The sequence below is a fragment of the Salvelinus alpinus genome, chromosome 23, assembly GCF_045679555.1.
Source record: "Salvelinus alpinus chromosome 23, SLU_Salpinus.1, whole genome shotgun sequence".
NCBI classification, from domain to species: domain Eukaryota; kingdom Metazoa; phylum Chordata; class Actinopteri; order Salmoniformes; family Salmonidae; genus Salvelinus; species Salvelinus alpinus.
The window spans coordinates 18,302,941-18,314,999 of record NC_092108.1 but is presented as its reverse complement, the minus strand read 5'-3'; the positions used below and the strand labels follow the sequence as shown (position 1 = coordinate 18,314,999).

Sequence of the window (12,059 nt, the reverse complement as noted above, 5' to 3'; positions counted from 1 at the left end):
GTCCGTTTTGCGCGTTCCACCTTTATACAAGGAGTGGGAAGGGAAGCTGGTCCTAGGTCTGTCCACGCAGTCCGGTCATCACTAGTTACCACACCCACAAAGTTATGATTATGGCTAAACCCCACCTATTTCTACAAGTTATCTTCTTAAACTCTGATTTTAAACCTAACCCTAACCTTAATCCACACTTTAACCACACGGATAATCTTATTCCTAACCCCAACCTTAAATTAAGACCAAAAAGCACATTTTTGTTTTCATGAATTTTTACGATATAGACCATTTTGACTTTGTGTCTGCGGTAACTAGTGACAACCGCAAATGGTCATAACGCATACATTTTTCTAGCATGGAAGCCATGGGGAAGGAGAAAGGTCGTTCTACATTTGCATACCAACGTTTGATTGGCTATAATTCTTCATACGTTTGCATGGTTCAAGATACAACGATGTAATTGGTCGACTATGTCGCGCCAAATGTCACATGGTCCTGGTTTTCGCGCGGAAAATGCACTTTCTTTCCCACAGCGTGCGTTGTACAGTCGAAAGGAGACGGGAGAGACTTTAGAAACTATTTCATATATTAATATTTTAGTTTTAATCCAGTGAAAATATGGATCTTGTACAGCCGACTCAGGAAAATGCGGGACAGATGGTGAAGGACGAGTTGGCAGAGAAATGCCAGAAGCTTTTCCAGGCTTTCTTAGAAGAGTAAGTGAAATAATGACATGATAATGTTATTGTTCTTGGTACATTGTTAGCTAGCTAGCTAATAGCTATTGGATAGCTATCAAAACTGTATCATATAGCTAAACGTCAATGTTATGGCTGGATTTACTTTATTAATAGTGTGCTAACTAACTATTTTAATCGTATTTTACCAAGTTTTTGGAACTGTTGAAACCTAGCTTGCTGGCTAACTTAGCTTACAAGCTAGTTGGAGTTGGCTAACACGATGTGCATGTCTAACATATCCAGTCTAGCTTCATACGAGTCTTCTATAACCACAGTTATACATCAAAATGGGATGCATACAACTAATAAAAAGGTTATATTTATGTGTGTGTCTGTGTGTAGGTACCAGACAGCAGACGGTGAGGTGAAGTATGTCCGTGATGCTGAGGAGCTGATCAGGCCAGAGAGAAACACTCTGCTGGTCTCCTTCACTGATCTCGAAGGATTTAATCAGGAACTGGCAACCACCGTCCAGGAGGAGTTCTACAGGTAGCTACAGATCTAGGATCATATTTAAATCCCTCAATCAATCTTAGGAGGGGCACTACACTCCATAAAATAGAACAGTGTGATGTTTTAGTCATAGACCTTTATAAGGCCCTCCCCAAACTCTAACAGAACACTTAGAACTAGAGGTCGACCGGTTATGATTTTTCAACACCAGGACCCCAAAAAATCTGATACCGATTAATCGGCCGATTTTTATATATATATTTGTAATAATGACAATTACAACAATACTGAATGAACACTTTTATTTTAACTTAATATAATACATAAATAAAATAAATTTAGTCTCAAATAAATAATGAAACATGTTCAATTTGGTTTAAATAATGCAAAAACAGTGTTGGAGAAGAAAGTAAACGTGCAATATGTGCCATGTAAAAAAGCTAACGTTTAAGTTCCTTACTCAGAACATGAGAACATATGAAAGCTGGTGGTTCCTTTTAGTATGAGTCTTTAGGTTGTAGTTATTATAGGACTATTTCTCTCTATACCATTTGTATTTCATTTACCTTTGACTATTGGATGTTCTTATAGTATAGTATTGCTAGCCTAATCTCGGGAGTTAATAGGCTTGAAGTCATAAACAGAGCTGTGCTTCAAGCATTGCAAAGAGCTGCTGGAAAACGCAGGAAAGTGCTGTTTGAATGAATGCTTATGAGCCTGCTGCTGCCTACCACCGCTCAGTCAGACTGCTCTATCAATATCAAATCATAGACTTAACTATAATATAATAAACTATAATAAACACACAGAAATACGAGCCATAGGTCATTAATATGGTCAAATCCGGAAACTATTATTTCGAAAACAAAACGTTTATTCTTTCAGTGAAATACTGAACCGTTCCGTATTTTATCGAACGGGTGACATCCCTAAGTCTAAATATTGCTGTTACATTGCACAACCTTCAATGTTATGTCATAATTATGTAAAATTCTGGCAAATTAAGTACAGTCTTTGTTAGGAAGAAATGGTCTTTACACAGTTCGCAATGAGCCAGGCGGCCCAAACTGCTGCATATACCCTGACTTTACTTGCACAGAACACAAGAGAAGTGACACAATTTCCCTAGTTAATATTGCCTGCTAACATTGATTTATTTTAACTAAATATGCAGGTTTAAGAAAAGATACTTGTGTATTGATTTTAAGAAAAGCATTGATGTTTATGGTTAGGTACATTGGTGCAACGACAGTGCTTTTTTCGCAAATGCGCTTGTTAAGTCATCACCCGTTTAGGTGATTCGATGATTAATTAACAGGCACCGCATTGATTATATGCAACGCAGGACAAGCTAGTTAAACTAGTAATATCATCAACCATGTGTAGTTAACTAGTGATTATGGTAAGATTGATTGTTTTTTATAAGATAAGCTTAATGCTAGCTAGCAACTTACCTTGGCTCCTTGCTGCACTTGCGTAACAGGTGGTCAGCCTGCCACCCAGTCTCCTCGTGGAGTGCAATGTAATCGACCATAATCGGTGTCCAAAAATGGCGATTACCGATTGTTATGAAAACTTGAAATCGACCCTAATTAATCGACCATACCGATTTGTCGACCTCTACTTAGAACCTTTGTGTGTTCATGTTATTTTTTTTTATTTAACCGTTATTTTACCAGGTAAGTTGACTGAGAACACGTTCTCATTTGCAGCAACGACCTGGGGAATAGTTACAGGGGAGAGGAGGGGGATGAATGAGCCAATTGTAAACTGGGGATTATTAGGTGACCGTGATGGTTGAGGGCCAGATTGAGAATTTAGCCAGGACACCAGGGTTAACACCCCTACTCTTACGATAAGTGCCATGGGATCTTTAATGACCTCAGAGAGTCAGGACACCCGTTTAACGTCCCATCCGAAAGACGGCACCCTACACAGAGCAGTGTCCCCAATCACTGCCCTGGGGCATTGGGATCTTTGTTTAGACCAGAGGAAAGAGTGCCTCCTACTGGCCCTCCAACACCACTTCCAGCAGCACCTGGTCTCCCATCCAGGGACTGACCAGGACCAACCCTGCTTAGCTTCAGAAGCAAGCCAGCAGTGGTATGCAGGGTGGTATGCTGCTGGCAATTGAAGATCTTAGCGTTACTATGTCCACCTAACAAGCTCTCTATTCTTCTTTCTGCTTCTACCTCTCCTCCACTTCAGAGTGTATCCCTTCCTTTGCCGTGCGGTGAGGAACTTTGCTAGGGATCATGGGAATGTCCCAGTGAATAAGGAGTTCTACTTGGCCATTCAGGACCTGCCCACCAGACACAAGTAAGAGACACATACCTGAAGACAAATGTTTCAAGTCACACAAATGGTGTTCTGTTCTCTAAGATGTTTTGTGTGTGATCTGACAGTATTTGTTTTGTGTTATAGGATCCGTGAGCTGTCCTCCCTGCGTATCGGCTCTCTGGTGCGGATCAGTGCACAGGTAGTGAGGACGCACCCCGTACACCCAGAACTGGTGAGTCACACACCGTATACCCACAGCTTGTGAGTGAGGCCAAATAATGCTTCCTAAAAACTCTTGAGATGTATGACATCTGTGTCTGATCCTCTCTGTTTTGCCTCCATCAGGTGAGCGGGACGTTCCTGTGTCTGGACTGCCAGGGGGTGTGTCCGGACGTGCCCCAGCAGTTCAAGTACGCACCGCCCACCGTCTGCAGGAACCCCGTCTGCAGCAACCGCGCTCGCTTCCACCTAGACACACACCGCTCCAAATTCATCGACTTCCAGAAGGTAGACGTTTACATTTTTTGTCATTTTGCGACTTACAGCAATTAGGGTTAAGTGCCTTGCTCAAGGGAACAACGTCTGATTTTTCACCTAGTCGGCTCGAGGATTCTGTCAGATATCATCTAAATAACTTCGTCGCCTCAACAACTTGGTCCTCTTCAGAATAGTAGGAAGGCACGCGTGTGATTGTTTGTGTGTCAGTAATGTTACGTGTGTGTGTGTGTCTGAGTCTGAAACTTGTGTGTGTTATGCGTGTGTATGTCTAACCTCTGTGTGTGTGTGTGTGTGTGTGTGTGTGTGTGTGTGTGTGTGTGTGTGTGTGTGTGTGTGTGTGTGTAGGTGCGTATCCAGGAGACCCAGGCAGAGCTGCCCAGAGGGTCCATCCCCCGCTCTCTAGAGGTGATTCTGAGGGCTGAGGCTGTGGAGACGGCCCAGGCCGGAGACCGCTGTGATATCACTGGCTCACTCATAGTGGTTCCCGACGTCTCCCAGCTCAGCACCGCAGGTATGTACACACACAAACAAACACACACTGGCATGACACGTACACAGGTCATACAGACACACAACAGGACTAATTTCCCATCTCTCTAGGTGTGCGAGCAGAGACCAGTTCCCGTGTAGGAGGGAGACAGGGTTATGAGAACGAGGGCCTTCGCGGTCTTAAAGCATTGGGTGTCAGAGAGCTGTCCTACAGACTGGCCTTCCTCGCCTGCCATGTGGCTCCTACCAACCCCAGGGTACGACACACTCACCCAAACCTCGACACACACACACACAAACTTCGACACACACACTCACCCAACCATCGAGACACACACACCCAAACATCGACACACACTCACCCAACCATCGAGACACACACATACACACACACCCAAACATCGACACACTCACCCAACCATCGAGACATACACACTCACACTACTTCAGGCTACAAACTAGTATACATGTAATGCATGCATGTACAACATTTGTTTGAAGGGAGTTGTAATCGTGTGTGTGTGTGTAGTTTGGAGGGAAGGAGCTGCGTGATGAGGATCAGACAGCAGAGAGCATCAAAAGCCAGATGTCAGTTCAGGAGTGGGAGAAGGTGTTTGAGATGAGCCAAGACAAGAACCTCTACCACAACCTCGGCACCAGCCTGTTCCCAACTATACACGGTCAGTACTACACTGTTACTACTACTATACTACTACACCACTACCATATTACTACAACAACCTCAGCACCAGCCTGTTCCCAACTATACACGGTCAGTACTACACTGTTACTACTACTATACTACTACACCACTACCATATTACTACAACAACCTCAGCACCAGCCTGTTCCCAACTATACACGGTCAGTACTACACTGTTACTACTACTATACTACTACACCACTACCATATTACTACAACAACCTCAGCACCAGCCTGTTCCCAACTATACACGGTCAGTACTACACTGTTACTACTACACCACTACCATATTACTACAACAACCTCAGCACCAGCCTGTTCCCAACTATACACGGTCAGTACTACACTGTTACTACTACTATACTACTACACCACTACCATATTACTACAACAACCTCAGCACCAGCCTGTTCCCAACTATACACGGTCAGTACTACACTGTTACTACTACTATACTACTACACCACTACCATATTACTACAACAACCTCGGCACCAGCCTGTTCCCAACTATACATGGTCAGTACTACACTGTTACTACTACTATACTACTACACCACTACCATATTACTACAACAACCTCAGCACCAGCCTGTTCCCAACTATACACGGTCAGTACTACACTGTTACTACTACTATACTACTACACCACTACCATATTACTACAACAATCTCAGCACCAGCCTGTTCCCAACTATACACGGTCAGTACTACACTGTTACTACTACTATACTACTACACCACTACCATATTACTACAACAACCTCGGCACCAGCCTGTTCCCAACTATACACGGTCAGTACTACACTGTTACTACTACTATACTACTACACCACTACCATATTACTACAACAATCTCAGCACCAGCCTGTTCCCAACTATACACGGTCAGTACTACACTGTTACTACTACTATGTTATTACCATAGCCTTTGCATGTGATATTCTGTGTGTGTGTGTATAACGTGTGTGTGTGTAATGTGTGTTTGTGTAGGTAACGATGAGGTGAAGCGTGGTATCCTGTTGATGTTGTTTGGGGGTGTTCCTAAGACCACCATGGAGGGAACGTCTCTCAGAGGAGATGTCAACGTCTGCATTGTCGGAGACCCCTCTACCGCTAAGAGCCAGTTCCTCAAGTAAGACCTCTACACCCTGCACACTATACACTCCACACTGTCTACCTACATGTACAGGGCCTTGACTTAGGCTATTCTACATTTTGTTGTGTTATAACCTGAATTCAAAATTGATTAAATATTGTATTTTTCCCTCACCCATCTTACACACAATCACAAATTGAAATCATGTTATTAGACATTTTTTATTTATTTATGAAATACAGAAATATCTAGCTCCATTCTGGGGGTTTTTATGATGAAAAACTCCCCAATCCTTAACGGTTACAAGCATACCCATAACATGATGCAGCCATCACTATGCTTGAACATATGGAGACTGGTACTCAGTAATGTGTTGTATTGGATTTGCCCCAAACGTAATACTTTCAGGACAAAAGGGTAATTTCTTTGCCATATTTTTTGAGGTATTACTTTAGTGCTTTGTTGCAAACAGGATGCATGTTTTGGAATATTTGTATTCTGTACAGGCTTCCTTCTTTTCCCTCTGTCAATTCGGTTAGTATTGTGGAGTAACTGCAATGTTGTTGATCCATCCTCAATTTTCTCCTATCACAGCCATTAAACTGTTTTAAAGCCACCAATGGTCTCTTGGTGAAATCCCTGAGCGGTTTCCTTCCTCTCCAGCAACTGATTTAGGAAGGACGCCTGTAGTGACGAGGTGTATTGATACACCATCCAAAGTGTAATTAATAACTTCACCACGCTCAAAGAGATATTCAATGTCTGCTTTTTCTATTTTGACCCATCTACCAATAGGTGCCCTTCTTTACGAGGCATTGGAAAAGCACCCTGGTCTTTGTGGCTGAATCTGTTTGAAATTCAATTCCTGGCTGAGGGACCTTACATATAATTGTATGTGTGTGGTACAGAGATGAGGTAGTCATTCAAAAATCATATTAAGCACTAGTTTTGCACACACAAAGAGTCCATGCAACTTATTATGTGACTTACTCCTGAACTTTGTTTAGTCTTGCCACAGCAAAGGGGTTGAATACTTACTGACTCAAGACATTTCAGCTTTTCATTTGTGATGAGTTACATTTTTGGGGGGAAAACACAATTCCACTTTGATGTATGTGACCAAATATCTCAAGTTAAAACATTTCAAATTCAGGCTGTAACACAGCAATATGTGTGAAAAGTCAAGGGGTGTGAATACTTTCTGAAGGCACTGTATGAGACTCCTCTGTCAAAAATCATTCCTCAAGTGAATCCCTCCACCCTTTAGCCTCCACACTTGTGCCTCTACTCACTTGAGCATTACCCATCTACCCTCACACAAAACCACCGACACATCCCCATTATACCCACACCCGTACACGCTCAGCCTCCTAGCCTTACACCTCCCCCTATACCCACACTACACCTGTACACTCTGTCTCCTAGCCTTACACACTGTCCCCTATACCCAAACTACACTTGTATACTCTCAGCCTCCTAGCCTTACACCTCCCCCTATACCCACACTACACCTGTACACTCTGTCTCCTAGCCTTACACACTGTTCCCTATACCCACACTACACTTGTACACTCTCAGCCTCCTAGCCTTACACCTCCCCCTATACCCACACTACACCTGTACACTCTGTCTCCTAGCCTTACACACTGTCCCCTATACCCACACTACACTTGTACACTCTGTCTCCTAGCCTTACACACTGTCCCCTATACCCACACTACACCTGTACACTGTCAGCCTCCTAGCCTTACACACTGTGCCCTATACCCACACTACACCTGTACACTCTGTCTCCTAGCCTTACACACTGTCCCCTATACCCACACTACACCTGTACACTGTCAGCCTCCTAGCCTTACACACTGTGCCCTATACCCACACTACACCTGTCCCCTCTGTCTCAGGCATGTGGAGGAGTTCAGTCCCAGGGCTGTGTATACCAGTGGGAAGGCCAGCAGTGCAGCAGGTTTAACAGCAGCCGTGGTTCGAGACGAGGAGTCACATGAGTTCGTCATCGAGGCCGGCGCGCTCATGCTCGCTGACAACGTGAGTGTGTGTGTGTGTGTGAGCTGAGGATGGTGCGTGTTTGTTTGTGTGTGTGTGTGTTTTGTGCTTAAAGCGGTGTGTATTTCTCTTTATCGACAGGGTGTGTGTTGTATCGATGAGTTTGATAAGATGGAGACCAGAGACCAGGTGGCCATCCACGAGGCCATGGAGCAACAGACCATCTCCATCACTAAAGCTGGAGTCAAGGTACACACACACACACTAACACACACCATCTCCATCACTAAAGCTGGAGTCAAGGTACACACACACACACTAACACACCATCTCCATCACTAAAGCTGGAGTCAAGGTACACACACACACACACCATCTCCATCACTAAAGCTGGAGTCAAGGTACACACACACACACACTAACACACACCATCTCCATCACTAAAGCTGGAGTTAAGGTACACACACACACATGCAGCGCCATTGGTAAAGCAGAATGGAACACACTAACCCTCCCTCTCCTCCAGGCCACTCTGAATGCCCGTACGTCCATCCTGGCGGCTGCTAACCCAGTCGGTGGTCGCTACGACCGCAGCAAGAGTCTGAAACAGAACGTCAACCTATCCGCTCCCATCATGAGCCGCTTCGACCTCTTCTTCATCCTAGTGGACGACTGCAACGAGGTGAGTGTGTAAGAGAGAAAGAAAATGTGTGTTTAAATGAAAGATGTGACAAACTATGCCACAGTGAGGCGTGTAGTGTGTGTGTGTGTGTGTACTAATGGAATTATATGTGTGTGTGTGTGTGTGTGTGTGTGTAGGTGACAGACTATGCCATAGCCAGACGTATTGTGGATCTGCACTCTCGCATTGAGAACTCGGTAGACAGGCTCTACTCTCTGGATGAGATCAGAAGATACCTGCTCTTCGCCCGGCAGTTCAAACCCAAGGTCAGAGCTATGTGTGTGTGTGTGTGTTTCAAGGGTTCGGTGTCTTTGTGTTTCTGTGCTGTGAGTCCAGTGGACCAGTACTAACATGTCTGTTAATTTGTGTTTGTGCGTAGATTTCTGGTGAGTCAGAGGAGTTCATTGTGGACCAGTACTAACATGTCTGTTAATTTGTGTTTGTGTCTAGATCTCTGGTGAGTCAGAGGAGTTCATCGTGGACCAGTACTAACATGTCTGTTAATTTGTGTTTGTGTCTAGATCTCTGGTGAGTCAGAGGAGTTCATTGTGGACCAGTACTAACATGTCTGTTAATTTGTGTTTGTGTCTAGATCTCTGGTGAGTCAGAGGAGTTCATCGTGGAGCAGTACAAACGGCTGCGTCAGCGCGACAGCTCTGGGGGCGTGGCCACATCGGCCTGGCGAATCACGGTGAGGCAGCTGGAGAGCATGATCCGCCTTTCTGAGGGCATGGCACGCATGCACTGCTGTGATGAGGTAAGAGGTCAAACAAATTACACACAACTCTATCACAACTGAACTCTGCTCTCAAAACCTGTGTTTAGATTGTGTGCTGGTGAAGTGTGTGGGATGTTCTGTCATACGGTGTGTGCAACCCTGCAGGTCCAGCCGAAGCACGTCAAGGAGGCGTTCCGCCTGCTCAATAAATCCATCATCAGAGTGGAGACACCTGACATCAACCTGGACCAGGACCAGGAGATAGAGGAGGGAGAGAACGGTACACACGTGCTGCTACTGATGCTGCTACTACTACTGCTGCTACTACTTCTACTGCTACTACTGCTGCTGCTGCTGCTACTACTACTGCTACTGCTACTACTGCTTTATTTTAGTTATTTCTATGTCATACAACAGGTGTGGTGCTTTCCTATCTCTGCAGGTCATGACGTTCCTAACGGAGTGAATGACCAGGATAATGGGCAGGTGAACGGCCACACCGACGGAGTTACCGGCCAAACCAACGGTGTGAATGGTCACACTGACAGCAGCTCCAAGCCCTCGCTGCGTCTCACCTTCCCAGAGTACCGCCGCATCTCCAACCTGCTGGTGCTGCACCTCCGCAGGGCCGAGGAGGGTAAGACACACACACTACACTCTACATGTGCAAAGTGTGTATTGCAGTGGTTAACTGTTGTTTACCTGTGTGTGCAGCTGAAGAGGAGGAGGAGTTGAAGAAGAGTGCAGTGATCAACTGGTATCTGAAGGAGATGGAGTCAGATATTGACTCAGAAGAGGAACTCATCAACAGAAAGAGCCTCATAGAGAAGGTCCTGCACAGACTAGTGCACTATGTAAGTACACACTCCATTGCACCATTGAGTCGGAGTAATAACACCTTTACAAACCTGACTAACTCTCTCTCTCTCTCTCCATCTCTAGGATCATATCCTGATTGAGCTGTCTCAGGGAGGGCTGAAAGGGTCAGAGACAGAGACACAGGAAGAAGTTCTGGTCGTTAACCCCAACTACACTCTGGAGGACTAGACTCATCTCATCCCTCCTTCCTCCCCTCTAACTCCCTCCTCTTTCCATGGGTTTATGTCAGACTCCAATTCAAGACTCTTGAAGCTGTTTGTATTGAACATTGATCTGTGTAATGACATTTTAAACTTGTGGTAAGGTGTCATTTCATTCCTGCTTTGTAGACTTTTTCACAACTAGCCTGTTTAAAAATGTTTATTTGTATTATTGTAGCCAGGTGAGTAATGTAAATATGTTGCCCTGATTTCTCCAGAGCGTTTGCTGGCTTATGGCTGTTGAAGTTTGTGCGTGTCCTCAGTTAACTTAATGTTAATCCTCTGACTGTACTTCCCATGTTAAATGTATGCATACAACAAAATACACACAAATGAAAGTCTACCTTTGATGCATATGTTTTATATAAAAAATACAAATAAGTGAGAAAAACAAAGAGAAGAATAATCAAATGTTTGATGCTGTTAATGCCCTCCCTGTGGTCGTTGTTTTTTTCACTGACCTTGATAGATATGTCTCTGAATCATAGCTGCTGTGTGAATGGCTGTACTGTGTTTATACTGCGCTGGTCTAGTCATTTAATAAAGGACTGTCTTCTCCATGTGATTCACACACACCTGTCTGTTTCTCAACTGATGTTTACACACACTAAAACAAGGAGTAAGGGGTCCTTGAGAATCTACAGTAAACATTTAACTAAAATAGTGAAGTTATTAACCTGAGTGGAATGAGATCCCATTTACACCTAGTTGGAGTTAATATGATTGACATGAATGAATATAGCCAAACTAGCCATCTGTTATTTTGTTCTTGCTAGTTACTGTGCAATCACCCAGGCATTTGTGTTTTCCCCCATTCTGTTTTCTAAGAATAAAAGGTGTTTTCCGCCACTCGTTTAACGGAAGTTCAGTTTCACAGAGAAAATGTGTGTTGTCTGTGGTCAGAGACTAAAACCAAGCACATCAGCACTTAACTCTTTATTGAACTGCATTGTTGGCTAAGGGCTTGTAAGTAAGCATTTCACAGTAAGCGCATGTGACATACAGTTTGATTTGATTATTCCATTAATGGTTATTCCATTAATACATTGTCTTGTTTCTTTTGGTTTCTTTCTCTGTTTCTGTCTTTTGTAAATGTATTTGTGTTTCTTTCTGCTCTCCCGTTCTCTGTTTCTCTCCATCTCTATCTTCATCTCTCCATTTCTCTCCCTCTCAACTAAACCTCAGAATACCTCTGGAGTCAGATCAGCAGCAGCAGAGACAGGAGGATCATGGGTATTCCCAAAGCGAGTTCAGCTGATTGGGTGATTCACAATATGAGTATCATGTAGTAGCCTAAACCTATCGATGTTACATTGAGCTG

At 44.0% G+C, this 12,059-nt stretch overlaps 1 protein-coding gene across 1 annotated transcript; it reads left to right on the top strand.

Annotated features, from left to right (window-relative positions):
* Window positions 1–514: 514 nt before the first annotated feature.
* mcm6 (minichromosome maintenance complex component 6) lies at window positions 515–11,311 on the top strand. The gene is made up of 18 exons (XM_071361344.1): window positions 515–710; window positions 1,077–1,223; window positions 3,396–3,506; window positions 3,612–3,699; window positions 3,813–3,974; window positions 4,311–4,476; window positions 4,566–4,711; window positions 4,984–5,134; window positions 6,150–6,291; window positions 8,160–8,301; window positions 8,401–8,508; window positions 8,786–8,941; window positions 9,079–9,207; window positions 9,534–9,698; window positions 9,825–9,939; window positions 10,102–10,296; window positions 10,374–10,513; window positions 10,602–11,311. Exons 1-18 carry the CDS (start codon window positions 613–615, stop codon window positions 10,704–10,706), a joined length of 2,466 nt encoding a protein of 821 aa, XP_071217445.1. The 5' UTR covers window positions 515–612; the 3' UTR covers window positions 10,707–11,311.
* Window positions 11,312–12,059: the final 748 nt, after the last annotated feature.

Bases quoted from the DNA above. Each gene is read 5' to 3' on its own strand.
- mcm6 (XM_071361344.1), top strand. From the start codon at position 613: ATGGATCTTGTACAGCCGACTCAGGAAAATGCGGGACAGATGGTGAAG. The intron at 5,135-6,149 runs GTCAGTACTACA...GTGTTTGTGTAG, and splicing joins CCTGTTCCCAACTATACACG to GTAACGATGAGGTGAAGCGT. The intron at 10,514-10,601 runs GTAAGTACACAC...CTCCATCTCTAG, and splicing joins TGCACAGACTAGTGCACTAT to GATCATATCCTGATTGAGCT.